Source organism: Lolium perenne, chromosome 1 (assembly GCF_019359855.2).
Source record: "Lolium perenne isolate Kyuss_39 chromosome 1, Kyuss_2.0, whole genome shotgun sequence".
Classification (NCBI taxonomy): Eukaryota; Viridiplantae; Streptophyta; class Magnoliopsida; order Poales; family Poaceae; genus Lolium; species Lolium perenne.
Window position 1 is genome coordinate 263487356 of NC_067244.2, and position 18712 is coordinate 263506067.

General features: G+C 44.0%; 1 protein-coding gene across 2 annotated transcripts; it reads left to right on the forward strand.

The window, feature by feature from the left end:
- Positions 1–15499: 15499 nt before the first annotated feature.
- LOC127327808 (probable protein ABIL4) lies at positions 15500–18626 on the forward strand. 2 transcript variants are annotated; one of them, XM_051354602.2, is made up of 9 exons: positions 15500–16055; positions 16138–16220; positions 17055–17205; positions 17296–17395; positions 17490–17573; positions 17668–17740; positions 17857–17894; positions 18106–18194; positions 18324–18626. In XM_051354602.2, exons 1-9 carry the CDS (start codon positions 15942–15944, stop codon positions 18477–18479), a joined length of 888 nt encoding a protein of 295 aa, XP_051210562.1. In that variant the 5' UTR covers positions 15500–15941; the 3' UTR covers positions 18480–18626. The 2 variants fall into 2 exon arrangements, with proteins under 2 accessions (XP_051210562.1, XP_051210561.1); XM_051354601.2 differs by having other exon boundaries at positions 15507–16055; positions 17857–17909.
- The last annotated feature ends 86 nt before the right edge of the window (positions 18627–18712 follow it).

Below are 18712 nucleotides of genomic sequence, written 5' to 3' on the forward strand. Positions count from 1 at the left end.
GGCCACGGGGTGCCCACACCATAGGGGGGCGCGCCCCCCCCTTGGGCTGCGCCGCCCTGTGAGGTGGGGCCCCCCTGGCACCCCTCTGACTTTTCTTCGGTGCTCCAGAAGCTTCCTGAAATTATAAGATCTCCGGAGTTGATTTCGTCCGATTCCGAAAATATTTCCTTACTAGGATTTCTGAAACCAAAAACAGCAGAAAACAGCAACTGGCCTTTCGGCATCTCGTCAATAGGTTAGTTCCGGAAAACGCATAAAAATGATATAAAGTGTGAACAAAACATGTTGGTATTGTCATAAAACAAGCATGGAACATCAGAAATTATAGATACGTTGGAGACGTATCAATCACCACGATCTCTTCCTGTAGCCTTCTAAGTTGCCTCACGCCAACAGACTTCCGAGAGATGACGTCGAAAAAGTTGCATATGCCAAAAAGCGTTTCACGGACGTGCGCGTCCATGATCCCACGGATTGCAACCGGAAGTATCTGCGTCATCAGCACGTGACAGTCGTGAGACTTCATCCCGCTGAACCTCTGCTTTGCTTTGTCTAGGTACCTACTTATCTTCCCCGCGTAACCGTAAGGAAGTTTTACTCCTAGGAGACAGTCGAAAAACTGCTCGATCTCCTTCTGACTTAGAGTGAAGCACGCGGGGGGGGGGGGGGCAGTAATATTCGATCTTTTTGGCCTTTTTGGCCTTGCAACGACTTTGCATGTCCTCTGCCTCATCATCGTCATCATCATCATCATCATTAGGGCATCCCGCGTGAAGCTCCTCCCTGATCCCAATTGATTGCAAGTTGTACCTTGCTTTCGGCCCATCTTTCGTCTTCTCTGGCATGTTGAGGAGGGTACCAAGCAGACTCTCGCACACGTTCTTCGTGATGTGCATGACATCAAGGCTGTGAGGCACATGGAGGATCTTCCAGTACGGCAAGTCCCAGAAAACAGACCTCGTCTTCCATACCTTAAGCCGCGGCTCCGGCGCCTTTCGCTTCTTTCCCGGCGGTGGGCACTCTTTCCAATTTTTCAATAGCTCGTCTATTTGCTCGCCGCTTCTCGTACGTGGCCATCTTCGTGGTTCATCTTGACCATCGAACAGATCCTTGCGTTTCCTCCATGGGTCGTCCTCGCGAAGCCACCTTCGATGTCCCATGAACACCGTTTTTGAGGACCCGGGATCTCTATCTAGCTGGCGGTACGTTGTGTCGTCCATGCACCTGACGCATGCATTGAATCCGTGGACCACCTGCCCCGCGACATATCCGTAACCGAGAAAGTCGTGCACCGTCGTGAGCAGTGCGGCTCTCATAGGGAAATATTCTTCCGCGGCGGCGTCCCACGTATTGGCAGGCGTGTCCCATAGCATGGCTAGCTCCTCTTTCAGAAGCCCCATATACAGATTGATGTCGTTCCCTGGTTGTTTCGGCCCTTCAATTAGCATACTCATTTGAATGTACTTCCTCTTCATGCACAACCAGGGGTGGAGGTTGTACATCCACACAAACACGGGTTAGGTGCTATGCGTGCTGCTCTGACTGCCAAACGGATTGACTCCATCGGTGCTCGCGCCCAGCCTTATGTTCCTAGGATCGCCCCCAAATTCTGGGTACTCGAGGTTCAACGCATTCCACTGGCTAGCATCCGAAGGGTGTCTCAACATCCTGTCCTTTTTCTTTTTGTCCGGATCATCTGCGTCATCTTCTCCCTTCCTCATCTCCGCGTGCCAGCGCATTAGCTTTGCTTGCTTAGGATCCGCGAAATACCGCTGCAGACGAGGAGTGATCGGAAAGTACCACACCACCTTCCGAGGAGCTTTCTTCCCCTTCTTGTACCGACTGACGCCGCACTCCGGACATATGTTAGACTCCGCGTGCTCGTTCCGATAAATGATGCAATCGTTCAAGCACACATGGTATTTCACATGCGGTCAATTGATACGCGTACAGCACGCGTCCGTTGGGAACCCCAAGAGGAAGGTGTGATGCGTACAGCGGCAAGTTTCCCTCAGTAAGAAACCAAGGTTTATCGAACCAGTAGCAGCCAAGAAGCACGTTGAAGGTTGATGGCGGCGGAGTGTAGTGCGGTGCAACACCAGGGATTCCGGTGCCAACGTGGAACCTGCACAACACAACCAAAATACTTTGCCCCAACGTGACGGTGAGGTTGTCAATCTCACCAGCTTGCTGTAACAAAGGATTAGATGTATAGTGTGGATGATGATGTTTGCAGAGAACAGTAGGAACAAGTATTGCAGTAGATTGTATTCGATGTAAAGAATGGACCGGGGTCCACAGTTCACTAGTGGTGTCTCTCCGATAAGAAATAGCATGTTGGGTGAACAAATTACAGTTGGGCAATTGACAAATAGAGATGGCATGACAATGCACATACATGTTATGATGAGTAGTGTGAAATTCAATTGGGCATTACGACAAAGTACATAGACCGCTATCCGGCATGCATCTATGCCTAAAAAGTCCACCTTCGGGTTAGCGTCTGCACCACTTCCAGTATTAAGTTGCAAACAACAGACAATTGCATTAAGTATGGTGCGTAATGTAATCAACACAAATATCCTTAGACATAGCATTAATGTTTTATCCCTAGTGGCAACATCACATCCACAACCTTAGAACTTTCTGTCACTGTCCCAGATTTAATGGAGGCATGAACCCACTATCGAGCATAAATACTCCCTCTTGGAGTTACAAGTAACGACTTGGCCAGAGCCTCTACTAATAACGGAGAGCATGCAAGATCATAAACAACACATATATGATAGATTGATAATCAACATAACATAGTATTCCATATTCATCGGATCCCAACAAACGCAACATGTAGCATTACAAATAGATGATCTTGATCATGTTAGGCAACTCACAAGATCGAACAATGATAGCACAATGAGGAGAAGACAACCATCTAGCTACTGCTATGGACCCATAGTCCATGGGTGAACTACTCACACATCACTCCGGAGGCAACCATGGCGGTGAAGATTCCTCCGGGAGATGATTCCCCTCTCCGGCAGGGTGCCGGAGGCGATCTCCTGAATCCCCCGAGATGGGATTGGCGGCGGCAGCGTCTCTGGAAGGTTTCCGTATCATGGCTCTCGGTACTGGGGTATTCTCGACGAAGGCTATATGTAGGCGGAAGGGTAGGTCAGGGGGCGTCACGAGGGGCCCACACAACAGGGCCGTGCGGCCAAGGCCTGGGCCGCGCCGCCCTGCTGTGGCGTCGCCTCGTCGCCCCACTTCGTTTCCCTTTCGGACTTCTGGAAGCTTCGTGGAAAAATAAGACCATGGGCGTTGATTTCGTCCAATTCCGAGAATATTTCCTTACTAGGATTTCTGAAACCAAAAACAGCAGAAAATAGCAACTGGCTCTTCGGCATCTCGTTAATAGGTTAGTGCCGGAAAATGCATAAATATGACATAAAGTATGTATAAAACATGTGAGTATCATCATAAAACAAGCATGGAACATAAGAAATTATTGATACGTTGGAGACGTATCAGCATCCCCAAGCTTAGTTCCTACTCATCCCCGAGTAGGTAAACGATAACAAAGATAATTTCTGAAGTGACATGCTATCATAATCTTGATCAATACTATTGTAAGCACATGTAATGAATGCAGCGATTCAAAGCAATGGTAAAGACAATGAGTAAACAACTGAATCATATAGCAAAGACTTTTCATGAATAGTACTTTCGAGACAAGCATCAATAAGTCTTGCATAAGAGTTAACTCATAAAGCAATAAATTCAAAGTAAGGGCATTGAAGCAACACAAAGGAAGATTTAAGTTTCAGCGGTTGCTTTCAACTTGTAACATGTATATCTCATGGATAATTGTCAACATAAAGCAATATGATCAATGCAAATATGCAAGTATGTAAGAATCAATGCACAGTTAACACAAGTGTTTGCTTCTGAGATGGAAGGAAGTAGGTAAACTGACTCAACATAAAAGTAAAAGAATGGCCCTTCGAAGAGGGAAGCATGGATTGCTATATTTGTGCTAGAGCTTTTATTTTGAAAACAAGAATTTTTTTTGTCAACGGTAGTAATAAAGCATATGTGTTATGTTTAAGATATCCTACAAGTTGCAAGCCTCATGCATAGATTACCAATAGTGCCCGCACCTTGTCCTAATTAGCTTGGATTTACATGGATTATCATCGCATAACATATGTTTCAACCAAGTATCACAAAGGGGTACCTCTATGCCGCCTGTACAAAGGTCTAAGGAGAAAGCTCGCATTGGATTTCTCGCTTTTGATTATTCTCAACTTAGACATCCATACCGGGACAACATAGACAACAGATAATGGACTCCTCTTTAATGCATAAGCATTCAACAACAAATAATATTCTCATAAGAGATTGAGGATTGTTGTTCAAACTGAAACTTCCACCATGGATCATGGCTTTAGTTAGCGGCCCAATGTTCTTCTCTAACAATATGCATGCTCAAACCATTCAACTCATGATAAATCACCCTTACTTCAGACAAGACGAACATGCATAGCAACTCACATGATATTCAACAAGGTGTTGATGGCGTCCCCAGGAACATGGTTATAGCTCAACAAGCAACTTATTAGAAAATAAGATACATAAGTACATATTCAATACCACAATAGTTTTTAAGCTATTTTTTCCATGAGCTATATATTGCAAAGACAAAGAATAGAATTTTTAAGGTAGCACTCAAGAAATTTACTTTGGAATGGCAGAGAAATACCATGTAGTAGGTAGGTATGGTGGACACAAATGGCATAGTTTTTGGCTCAAGGATTTTGGATGCATGAGAAGTAATCCCTCTCAATACAAGGCTTAGGCTAGCAAGGTTGTTTGAAGCAAACACAAGTATGAACCGGTACAGCAAAGCTTACATAAGAATATATTGCAAGCATTATAAGACTCTACACTGTCTTCCTTGTTGTTCAAACCCTTACTAGAAAATATCTAGACTTTAGAGAGACCAATCATGCAAACCAAATTTTAGCAAGCTCTATGTATTTCTTCACTGATAGGTGAAAAGTATATGATGCAAGAGCTTAAACATGATCCATATGAGCACAACAATTGCCAAGTATTAAATTATTCAAGACATTATACCAATTACCACATGTAGCATTTCCCGTTTCCAACCATATAACAATTAACGAAGCAGTTTCAACCTTCGCCATGAACATTAAGGATAAAGCTAAGAACATATGTGTTCATATGCAACAGCGGAGCGTGTCTCTCTCCCACACAATGAATGCTAGGATCCAATTTATTCAAACAAACAAAAAAAAAAGCAAACAGACGCTCCAAGTAAAGTACATAAAATGTGATGGAATAAAAATATAGTTTCACTAGAGGAACCTGATAATGTTGTCGATGAAGAAGGGGATGCCTTGGGCATCCCCAAGCTTACATGCTTGAGTCTTCTTGAAATATGCAGGGATGAACCACGGGGGCATCCCCAAGCTTAGAGCTTTCACTCTCCTTGATCATATTGTATCATCCTCCTCTCTTGATCCTTGAAAACTTGCTCCACACCAAACTCAAAACAACTCATTAGAGGGTTAGTGCATAATCAAAAATTCACATGTTCAGAGGTGACATAATCATTCTTTACACTTCTGGACATTGCACAAAGCTACTGAAAGTTAATGGAATAAATAAATCCATCAAACATAGCAAAACAGGCAATGCGAAATAAAAGGCAGAATCTGTCAAAACAGAACAGTCCGTAAAGATGAATTTTTTAGAGGCACCAGACTTGCTCAAATGAAAATGCTCAAATTTAATGAAAGTTGCGTACCTATCTGAGGATTACTCACGTAAATTGGCAGATTTTTCTGAGTTACCTACAGAGAATACTACTCAAATTCGTGACAGCAAGAAATCTGTTTCTGCGCAGCAATCCAAATCTAGTATGAATCTTACTATCAAAGACTTTACTTGGCACAACAATGCAATAAAATAAAGATAAGGAGAGGTTGCTACAGTAGTAACAAGTTCCAATACTCAAATATAAAACAAAAGTGCAGAAGTAAAATCATGGGTTGTCTCCCATAAGCGTTTTTCTTTAACGCCTTTCAGCTAGGCGCAGAAAGTGTGTATCAAGTGTTATCAAGAGATGAAGCATCAACATCATAATTTTCACAACTTGTCACATTAGGTATCTTAGATGCTCCATTATCTATAGTGGTATTAAGAGCTTTGTCAATTTTAGGCCTATAATAGTTTTTTGGTTTAGGCACCTTAGAGACATACATGAACTTTTGCTCCTTACCCACATAAGCTTTCTCCTTAGATTTAATAGAAGAAAAAGTTGAACCCAAGGTTCCCATAGCTTCTTCAAGTCCACTAATCCTTTGGGTTTGATTATCATGAATAGCACAAGCTTCTAAGATGGCAATTCTCTCATTAATTCCACCTAGAGATTTGTCAAGTTTATCATTGCTATTAAGTAATTCTCCCAATTTAGTCTCAACACTTGGAAGATTTTGCTCTATGGTCTCCAACTTTTTCATGAAATCTTCAAGAGAGATTTCAATTTTAACTTCATTAACAGGTGGTATTCCAAATAGACTCTCGATAATGCAACTAGCTTCTAAGGCAGGAGTGCCTAGGAAATTACCTCCCGCAAGACAATCAAGAACATACCTATTCCAGCTAGAGATACCAACATAAAAATTCCTGAGTAGGATAGTGGTGGAGTGTTTCTTAGTGCACCTATTATGAGCATCACTAATTCTATACCAAGCATCTTTTAAACATTCTCCCCCTTGTTGCTTAAACGAACGAACTTCCACTTCAGGATTACACATTTTAGCAATAGTAAATAAAGCAAACTAGATAAAATAAATGCAAGTAACTATTTTTTTTTGTGTTTTTAATATGGGGAACGCAAACAAGATAATAAATAAAGTAAAGCAAGTAACTAATTTTTTTGTATTTTGATATAATGCAGCAAACAAAGAAGTAAATAAAATAAAGCAAGACAAAAACAAAGTAAAGAGATTGGAAATGGAGACTCACCTTGCAGCGTGTCTTGATATCCCCGGCAACGGCGCCAGAAATTTAGCCTTGATACGCGTACAGCACGCGTCCGTTGGGAACCCCAAGAGGAAGGTGTGATGCGTACAGCGGCAAGTTTCTCTCAGTAAGAAACCAAGGTTTATCGAACCAGTAGGAGCCAAGAAGCACATTGAAGGTTGATGGTGGCGGAGTGTAGTGCGGCGCAACACCAGGGATTCCGGCGCCAACGTGGAACCTGCACAACACAACCAAAATACTTTGCCCCAACGTGACGGTGAGGTTGTCAATCTCACCGGCTTGCTGTAACAAAGGATTAGATGTATAGTGTGGATGATGATGTTTGCAGAGAACAGTAAGAACAAGTATTGCAGTAGATTGTATTCGATGTAAAGAATGGACCGGGGTCCACAGTTCACTAGTGGTGTCTCTCCGATAATAAATAGCATGTTGGGTGAACAAATTACAGTTGGGCAATTGACAAATAGAGATGGCATGACAATGCACATACATGTTATGATGAGTAGTGTGAAATTCAATTGGGCATTACGACAAAGTACATAGACCGCTATCCAGCATGCATCTATGCCTAAAAAGTCCACCTTCGGGTTAGCGTCCGCACCCCTTCCAGTATTAAGTTGCAAACAACAGACAATTGCATTAAGTATGGTGCGTAATGTAATCAACACAAATATCCTTAGACATAGCATTAATGTTTTATCCCTAGTGGCAACAGCACATCCACAACCTTAGAACTTTCTGTCACTGTCCCAGATTTAATGGAGGCATGAACCCACTATCGAGCATAAATACTCCCTCTTGGAGTTACAAGTAACAACTTGGCCAGAGCCTCTACTAATAACGGAGAGCATGCAAGATCATAAACAACACATATATGATAGATTGATAATCAACATAACATAGTATTCCATATTCATCGGATCCCAACAAACGCAACATGTAGCATTACAAATAGATGATCTTGATCATGTTAGGCAGCTCACAAGATCGAACAATGATAGCACAATGAGGAGAAGACAACCATCTAGTTACTGCTATGGACCCATAGTCCAGGGGTGAACTACTCACACATCACTCCGGAGGCGACCATGGCGGTGAAGAGTCCTCCGGGAGATGATTCCCCTCTCCGGCAGGGTGCCGGAGGCGATGTCCTGAATCCCCCGAGATGGGATTGGCGGCGGCGGCATCTCTGGAAGGTTTTCCGTATCGTGGCTCTCGGTACTGGGGTATTCTCGACGAAGGCTATATGCAGGCGGAAGGGTAGGTCAGGGGGCATCACGAGCGGCCCACACAACAGGGCCGCGCGGCCAAGGCCTAGGCCGCGCCGCCCTGCTGTGGCGTCGCCTCGTCGCCCCACTTCATTTCCCTTTCGTACTTCTGGAAGCTTCGTGGAAAAATAAGACCATGGGCGTTGATTTCGTCCAATTCCGAGAATATTTCCTTACTAGGATTTCTGAAACCAAAAACAGCAGAAAACAACAACTGGCTCTTCGGCATCTCGTTAATAGGTTAGTGCCGGAAAATGCATAAATATGACATAAAGTATGTATAAAACATGTGAGTATCATCATAAAACAAGCATGGAACATAAGAAATTATCGATACGTTGGAGACGTATCATAAATCCAAAGGACACACGATTTTCTTGGCCTCCTCGATACTAGTCGGACACGTGTTACCTTTGGGAAGACGTTCGTGCCAGAATGACATGTTGTCGTTCAAGGATGTGTCCGTCATTTTGTGCTTTACCTTCATCTCCAGAGCCATGAGCGTTACTTTCAGGCGGGTATCCTCCGGCCTGCATCCTTCATACAATGGAGTAACCGCGTCTACCTCCAGTTGATCCATCTTGGCTTTCTCTCGGGCGGCAGCTCTTGCGTTACTCGTCTGCTTGAGAAGCAGCTCTTGAAGATAAGGGTCCTGCACCCAGTCCATCGATGATGGTCCATCGTCTTCATCTTCATGATCGTCATGATGACCTCCATCTTGATCTTCCTCATCATCAGGTCCAGGATCTCCTACATTGTGATCCTGATCATGTCCGGGATCTTCTACATGGTGCTCACCTCCTTCCTTATTTCTTGTTGAAATCCCATGGACAAATTCATAATCATCTTCGTCGCCTTCCCACCGATAGCCATCCATGAAACCACGCATGAGAAGGTGGTCCCGCACCATATCGGCTTTAGGGTCCATAAGGCTCGTCAGCTTGCATCTTCGACACGGACATCTTATCTCCTTTTGGTTATTTTTAATCATCTCGGCCGTCGCGGCTTTCAAAAACCTAGCCACAACGCCTTCGCTCATCATGCAGACCATGGTCGCCTGCGGGTTTAGAGAAAATGGATATCTTAGTATACCAAAAGAAAATTTTGGCATGACCTTCCCTAAAAATAGGACATATGTATATGCGTAGTATGCCCATTATTCACCGAAACGGAAATGAATCAACGTTTCGGCAAAATATTGGCAACTCCATCTCATTTCTAATCCCTGCAAACAAAAACATGCAACACATGCATGTGGAGGCTTCGCATATACAACACATGCATGTGGAGGCTTCGCATACAACACACACATATGCACTTCGCGCATGCACAACACATGCGGAGCTTTCGCATAACATATATGCACACACATGTGTGCAAGACGATCGTAACCGGTCACACACAAAGCATAAAATCAACAAAGTTACCGATATGGCGAGTCCGAGAGTGTTGGATGAGGAAAAAAGTTGAGATTGAGTAGGTATTGAGCTATAGAAAGTTTCACCCTTACTTACCTACGAAGAAAATTAAGTTTACCACTTAATTTGGGTGAATGAAGAGGTCAAAATGAGGTGGGGAGGAGGAGCAACACGACCAGATCCAGATTTGGTGGGAGGTGGTGGTGGAAGAGTGTTTGGGGAAAGTGGGTGGCACATGTGAGTGGAGGGGGAAAAGCTGGAAATGGTCCCAGGTTAGCAGTCGCGCACCACGTAGCCGTGCGCCACTGCTAAGGTCACGTAGCAATGGCGCACTGCTCACCTGGTACCTGCACCACACGCCCCTGCCCAACTTAGCAGTGGCGCACCATATTGGTGGTGCGCCATGGCTAGTAGTGGCGCACCGCGGCAGTGCGCCATTGCTAAGGCCCTCATCTCTAAAGGTGCCCTGGCCACCTCCTAGCAGTGGCGCACCACGTAGCCGTGCGCTATAGGTAAGGGAAGTAGCAGTGGCGCACCACCCCGACGTGCGCCACTATTAGGTTGGGGTAGGAGCTGGCCTCCTGCCAGCATTTAGTAATGGCGCACCACAAACAAGGTGCGCCACTACTACATTTGTAACAGTGGCCCACCATTTTGTGGTGCACCACTGCTAAGTAGTAGTGGCGCATGGCTTTCATGGTGCGCCACTGAAGTCAGTCTTACGGCTAGGCCTTTTCCTAGTAGTGACTATAGGGTTGATGATGTGCTCACAAGATCTCTTTAGGTATATAGGTTTAGGGTCCACTTGGCTAGCATAGTTTGCATTGATTTCTAATTTATAAATGCCAATAATATGGTTCTATTACATTAAAGTTTATGTTACCTCACCACTTCTCATTGAAATGGATTATATCCTAGGGTTTTAGCTCAAAACTTGATTTTATTTCTCTGGTAGGTATAAACCTTTCCTTTCTCTAGGGTTTGATTTTAGATGAGTTTGGAATAGACAAGGATGTAATGATTTCTTGTCATAAGTTCAAGAACTGAGTTGAAGAGACACCATGAAGGTCATTGTAAGAATAGATACTAAGACATTGAAAATACAAGTCAAGATTTGGTCATTGGGTTATTTCTTATTTGAGTTGTACTTAAAGATGTCCCAGTGAGTTATTGCAAGGAATACCATTTTATGATCCCTTGAAATATCCGGAAATTGTTCCTTATGTAATATGTGGTCCTGGCACTACAAGAGAATTGGCATGTAGAGACACTATTTTGGTCCAGTAGAGACACTTAAATTGCTCTTACATAGTTATAGAGGCACTTTCCATAATGTCTCAAAAGTGTCACTATGGGTGGTGTCTCTACGTGCTAAGGACAATAGTAATAATGTCTTTACATTTTAGAAGACATAAAAGAGGCATTATATTGTGTCTCTAGTGTAAAAAAATGTGAAGAAACCATGTGAAAAGCAACACTCGAACTCATGACCTTAATGATTAAGACTTAATCCATTAACCATCTCACCCTTTCACAAGTATATGTTGATACTTGGAACAAATTTCTAATTAGTATTGCCCACCATGGCCCAAACATAGAAAAAATGTCTCTAGTGAACAAGCAAAATGCCTCAAACATTGTCTCTAGAGGAAAAATAAAGACATACAACGAAGTGTCTCATGGATTGCCTCTTGATAACTTATCCGTGACACTTTTGGAGTGTCTCATAAGTTGTCTATAGATTGAAAATTGCAATACCTTACAGAAATGTCTCAACTAATGTCCCTACATTTGAGACTATTTCTGAAGTGTCTCGAAAAGTGCCACTACAATATGCAAAGTGTCTTAATGTGATTTTTAATGAGGCAAAGTAGGAAGTGTCTCTAGTAAAATGTCTCTATGGAAGGTTTTTCTTGTAGTGTGGTCCCATTTGATCTACCCCATAGATCAAATCACCTAAACCAAAAATAAGGTTTTAGCAAAGGTCACATTTGAGTTTATAACGTTTGACTTGATTATCTACTTCAATCCATAAACTCAAGTGAAACTTCAAACAATTTGACAAGTTTTATTTGAAAGCGTGAAAATTTTCTGGATTTTTCACGCATGAATGCAAAACATATATCTATTTTCTCTCTTTTTGTAACCTCAAAACCCGAGATGTTACAAATAAGTAACCCTGGCATACAACTGTTTGTTTAGATTTGCTTCCCTTTCTGATCGCCCAACCATAATCTCTTGACATTTTGATGTACAAGAAACATCTCAATTCCACTTGCCGAATGAGGCAATCATGGTGTTTAAGGAATTTATGCTAGACATTTATACTTTTTATATACTCAAATCATTTTACCTATAAATATAACTTTTTTTTCTTTTATTCATACAATTTTAGTATTTTTCTAGTATAAACAATGCTAAGCACATTTAATATCACAACTTAATTGTCACTATTATATAATTTAAAATTTTACCATCACAAATGATGTACACGTAAAATAGAAGCATATGTAGTCACGGAAATAATGTTATTTTTCTCCTTTTTATAGGTTTGCCCGTTCCAGAACTAAATTACGCTAAGACCTAAGAATATATCAAGTTAACAAAAATCACATTCATCTAAAAAATAACTTTAGATACTTCGATGCAAGACAATGCGTCTATATGTGGATGTGCTTATTTTAGCGTGTTTGAAATATTCGGTAGGAGTTTCTAAGATGTAAGATCTATCAATATCCTAACATACCAAGGCAAACTAGGATTCTCTAACTTAGTTGTAACTAATGTGAGATTCTAGACCGTGTGAGGTGTCTGAGGTATGTTTTCGAATTACGATATGTCTCTCTTGCTGGTTTGTATTTCTGGAGAAAAAACATTGCACGAAAAAAGCAGAGATGGCGAGGCTCGCCTTCCAAGGGGTAGAGGAGAACCAGTGGCAGGCGATTCATGATCGGCATGATGGTAGCTTTGTTGGCTACTAAGTGACTTTTGTTTGGCGATAATCGACGGTCGTCGTTGGTGGAGCCGGAAGATATCTAGATCTGGACGGACATGAATCGCTAGAAAATGATGACTCGATTGAGTGGTAGTAATCGAAAGATTCAAGGTGACGCCCTCGGCAAGCTTCCGGTGACTACTCCTATGGCGTCGAGCAAGCCTAAGAGCTTTTATACGTCGGAGCCGGCAATGTTTTGCTCTACGTGAGCATGGCCGGTAGAGAGGTTGGTTGGCCGCATCAATGATTAGAACATCTTCAGTGGCGTCCCCCACTCCGCCCCCCCAAAGCAATTTGGGGCGCGTTGGACAAAAAACGGTTCCAGCCGCGTCCCCCAAAGTCCAATTTTGTCCTGCGCGCCGCGATACGGTGTACGGCGTCCCGAGCCCGTCCCCGTCCCACATGGGACGCACCGGAGACGCCGGACACACCGAAAAGCGAGGCGGGGAGTGGCGGGGCCGACCCGTCAGCGGCACAATTAATTTTAACCTAACCGTCATCTACCTCGCGACGGAAGTAATTGGCGCGCAGCGACGGTGCAGTTCCCGCAGAGGTGCAGCGACGCGTCTCATCGCGCGTAGCTCTGCGTGCCGGCATTAATGAGCGCCACCGCTCCCCCGCCTCCCTCCGGCCTATAAAAAGGGCCGCCTCTCATCGTCCCTCTCACACACAAACCCTAGCGCCTCTCTCCCCAACCCTAGCCGCCACCATCTCAACAAGAGTCGACACCATGTCTGGTACAGGCAGAGGCCGAGCTCTCGGCCGTGGTCGTGGTCGTGGTCGTGGCCGCGACAGAGCTGCACGCTCGCCGTCGTCTTCATCGTCGGAGATGGACGTGGAGCCGGGCGTGCTGTTCGAGTTCGTCCTCGTCCTCAAGGGCGACCCACGCGGCATCCAGAGGCTGCCGGATTCCTTCGCCGAGTACGTCACCGGCGACGACCGCCCGCGCACGATGCATCTGCGGGAGGCTTCGTGCGGCTACTACCTGTGGATCGTCGACGTGATCTACGACGCGCGCGGCAAGATGTACCTCAACATCGGCTGGTAGAAGTTCGCGTGCCACCACAGCCTCGAAGCCGGCTTCATCCTCCTGTTCTCCTACTTCGGCGACAGGGACATGAGCGTCAAGGTCTTCGACGAGACGCGCTGCCGCCGGGACTACCACGGCGACAACAACGACGAGGAGGACGACTGATGATGAAGGGTGTTGTTTCTTCGCAGCGAATACGTGCACGGAAGTTTCTGGATGTTCGTCTCATCGGTAGAACCAACAAGGGCACCATCCTCCCGCTGAATTTTCCAGTTTGGGTGACTGGATGTGCCTTCGAGTGTTCTTTCTTAGCAGCGAACACAGGAAACCTTCGATGCACGGTCTAGTTAGGTTTAGTTTTTTTGCAAAATTTTATATTTGTGTCCACCGTGGTTCAAACTATGTATTAGTTTGTGATAAACCATGTTCCAAACTATGTCTTTGTGTAAACCACGTTCACAATAATGTACTTGTGGAAATTGAAATAAAAATGCCAAAAAAAAGTATTCTTAATGTTTGGGGGCGGCGTTTGGAGGACGTGGCTGGGGAGCGACGTCCCCCAAACGCGGCACGAACGAAACACGTACCCCAAACGCTCAATCCGGCGCGGTTTGGGGGACGGATTGGGAGACGCGACCGGAGATGCTCTTAGTACTGTAGTAAATAGAAATTGTCCGTGTAAAAACACATGACCTAGCCTTCTAGTAGTAACAAGCAACGTTAACGATTTTACATTGTTTCCTAGTGGTCGTATTTATAAAGGTGTTGCCTCAAATAATGCTCCGCTTTTGGGATAGAGATTTGGTAGGCATGGCCGCATGGGCAACCGTGATCTCGTTTTTAAAATAAACTAAAAATCATATTTTTGAGTTTAAAAAAAAACTGTAAGAAAATCTGCATGTAGCTAATAATGTATCCCACAAACATGTAAAGTATCAATTTTAAGTTACACAAAAAGACAAAAGGTCAGATATGAGTAGTCATTTTCAAATCTCCAAAAACATGACAGATTTTGTTATTTTTATCTGGCACAAAGTAAAAAAGGAATTTTGGGTTGAGATTTTACATGAATCTTTAGAATTATTTTTCAAAAAAATTAATAACTAATAAAAATATTAGTTTTTAAATGGCGAGAGCACTGAAGCTCGGGAGCCAAAAAAAAATATTCCGCCGCTTTTGGGGTTATAACCGATGTTTGGCATTTGATTGAACTTGGCACAACATATATAGGCGTACCGAGGGTTGTTTCCTTTTCGGAGGTGTTGTGTTGGAGTGCATAGAGTAATATCATGCATATTATACTATTTTATGATACTATCTCCACAATGCATTGTATCATGTAGTACTAATATCATAGGCTAGTTATATTTAATATTTTGTAGAATTTCAATACAAAATTGTGTACGCAAGATTTGTTTGAATTAAGTTTTTTAGTACTACGTGCTACAATACATATGCTACTCCACACTCTCTTCTACTGAGTGTGGAGCAGTACTAGTATACTACTATCATCTCTTTCATTATTAACTGATGTGACATATCATGGACTCATGGTGGGTAGTCTCATACTCCAATCGACACGCATTCATGACCACCGCCTGCCGCTCTCGCCCATCGATTACTCAAAAGCACCTCATGATCCCATTGATTACTCACTCCTCACCGCCACTCCGCTCAGCTCCACTCCACTCCGCTCCACTCCACCCCGTGTCATTCTCACCGTGCTAGAGTGAATCATGACACAATTACGGGCACCTGCACGCCACTAACAGTCACTACAATTTACAGTTAAGGTCTTGTCAGACACTCAGATCCTCGTCAGCCGTCAGTGTCATTTCCCTCGCCGCTGTTTAACGATTTGCCCGTCTCTCTCCGGCGCGCGGCAGGACGGAATCGAGCGTGTGGTGGTGAAAGCCAATTAGAAGCCGCTTGAGACAGCCGAGCGAGATCCAGCAGCAGTGTACTAGTCTCCCTGTCTTTTAGTAGAACCAAGCCAAGAATCAATCAATGGTTCCACCCACCGAACCGCCAATCATCCGTCGCCTAATTCCGAGCTACAGATCGGCTCGCTCCACTTGCGTCGGCATCGCGTCCTCTGCACTCCACACTCTCTTCTACTGAGTGAAGGACAGCAAGGGAGCGAGCCAGGAAGGAGGAGAATGCAGCAGCCGGCGCGGCGGCGGAGCCCGGGGGCCGGCGGGTGGGCAGCGGCGGCGGCCACCGTCGACGAGGCGTCCATGGAGCGGAGCAAGAGCTTCATCAAGGCATTGCAGGTGCGCCCACGCATTGCCCACATCCCCCTGTAGATCCGTCCGGTTCGGTTCTTGGCATATCCTGATTGTGGTGTGTGTGCAGGAGCTCAAGAACCTGCGGCCGCAGCTCTACTCCGCCTCCGAGTACTGCGAGAAGTCCTACCTCCACGCCCAGCAGAAGCAGATGTGAGCCTCATCTCTACACATCCTCTCCTCCATTCTCAGCCTCTGCACACCTCATTCTCACTCTGACAGGGGCAATTTTCTCTGCCAGTCCTCCCCCATTGCCACCCTTTTGGGTCTTGGCAACTTAATTGCACATAAAAAAAAATTCACCATCTATCTGACAGGGAGAATTTACAGTCTTACTATAGCGAACTGGTACTCATTCCTCGTACATTTCCACTTCACATGCTACCTACCTATATGTCTCTATTTTGTCACCTGCTATAGAACTGAAGGTTGGTGCAGCATGTGTTGGTACGTGTAGGAGGAGAACTGGTGTCTAGATGTGAGTTGCTAGAGAACAAATCCTACTACTAGCTGAACAAGGATATGGGATTTTTGGTTCTATCTTGGATCTTTGGATTCATCCAGCAACCTCTGTGGTATGTAGCATGTACATAGGCTGTACTAGTATCTGTTTTCTCAACCACAGCCTATGTACCATGCACTGCCGACTGGATTTATCCTGGGTGTCCACCAATCATGTGCTGTCAGTTTTCACCACGTTTGAAATATAGAAAAGTTCAGAGAAAGCTCATGAACATTTATATTTCAAACGATCTAAGGTCATTTGTACAGTATATTTTGTCATACTTCTTGGATTTTGAATTCTATGAACATTTATATTTCAAATTTAGGAGAAAGCATGCAATAGTATCCAATGAACTATTGTACAAAGGACCTTAGGAGGCAGTTTTCATGACAAATTTTGGTGGATGAACAGAATGCACCTAGTAATCTTGCTTCAGAACCCAACATATTTTCGTGAACACTGAACTTGCTAATTGCCATCAGGGTGCTGGACAACCTGAAAGACTACGCGGTCCGGGCCGTCGTCAATGCTGTCGATCACCTGGGCACGGTCGCCTACAAGTTGACGGACCTGTTCGAGCAGCAGGCTTCGGAGATCTCAGCCTTTGAGCTGAAGGTGGCACGGCTGAACCAGGTACTGCTGCCTACCTGTACTGCCGAGCAGTCTATGCCGGGAAAACTATGCTGCTAAACTGACTGACAGCACTCTGTTGCACACCCGTAGCAAATCTTCACCTGCCAGATCTACGTGGACAAAGAAGGTGCCAGACAGCAGCAAATGATGGGAGCAAACATGAAGCACCACAAGCACTATATCCTGCCATGTAAGGAACGCAGAACTAGCAGGGTGTACGCTATCTCAACTTTTAGCTTAGGAGAACAGCTGAACTGAACTTCTAAATTTTCTGTGCAATGTAGCTACTAGTTATAAAAGAACCCAGGCTGTTGCACACCTGGGAACAGACACAAATCAGGAATCAAAGCCTAGACCTTACCCGTCAGGTGCTTACTATATTATTCATCATATTGCAAATTTCATGTCTGGTACTCAGTACTCGCCATATTAAGCCGAAAAAATACTCCCACTTGTGTGCAGCAAAGACACTTTCTTGGCATCTGGCATCAGATAATAGCCCTTCAGTAAATGGTGCACAAAAACCTACATTCATGTAAGACTGTCATCCCATTTTTGTTCTGATCAGTCTCATGAATGTCTTATTTGATCTGCTAATTGCAATGGGTCTGTGTTCTTCTGATCTAACTTGTTGCCATCTGGTTTTTGCAGCCTAGGTGACAATATATCGTCTAAACCTGCATCAGATGGTTTGTTTCTTTTTGGTAATTCATTCTACTTCTGTTTGAGCTCTTAGAGGACATGGAAACATATGAACACAATTTTACCTATCAAATGCACACATTTGTTAACTGCTGTTCCGGAATTGCATTTCTATTTACTCTGAAACTAGAATTTTGATAAGTGGGTGCACCAGGGATTTGTGTACTGAATCTTCCATCTGAATTGCTAATGTTGCAGGGAAGGACTTGCCTGCTTCTCCCATGCGCAAGCCTTTACAATCGAATCACAATACCAGATCTGACGTTACACAAAAAGGCAGCGCAAAGGTAAATTTGAATATGATGTAAACCTAAAATGAAATCACTTTAAAGATGGTATCATCATGGTCCCATCGCACTATCCTCACTTAGTTTATTTTCCTTGTTTCCTAATGGCATCACTCTATGCAATTTCAGGATCAGTCAGGCTTGAGGCATATGACGACATTCAGTAATTTCGATGGCCCTAAAGGGCGTGAAATCCAAAAGGTTCCTGTCGGCACAAAGAGCATGCTAACAGCTCTGTTTATCAAGCACAAGTCAGTCAAGATGAAAAAGATCTCAGCCAGATGATCCTCTTTTGCTCATGTAATGCCAATGGATGTAACTGTATGTAGAGTAAACTCGTTTGTTCTTTTCATCTCAGAATCTGTAACATGTTATCCTGCTGATGATCTAAATGTAAGATTTCATAACAGAATACATCTGTTTTGTATGCTCTCTTGCCGTGTAATTCTGCTTACCAGAAGCTTTGGTATTTAGCATCATATAATAAAATATGCAGTTGTGCCGCTTGAAGATGACAA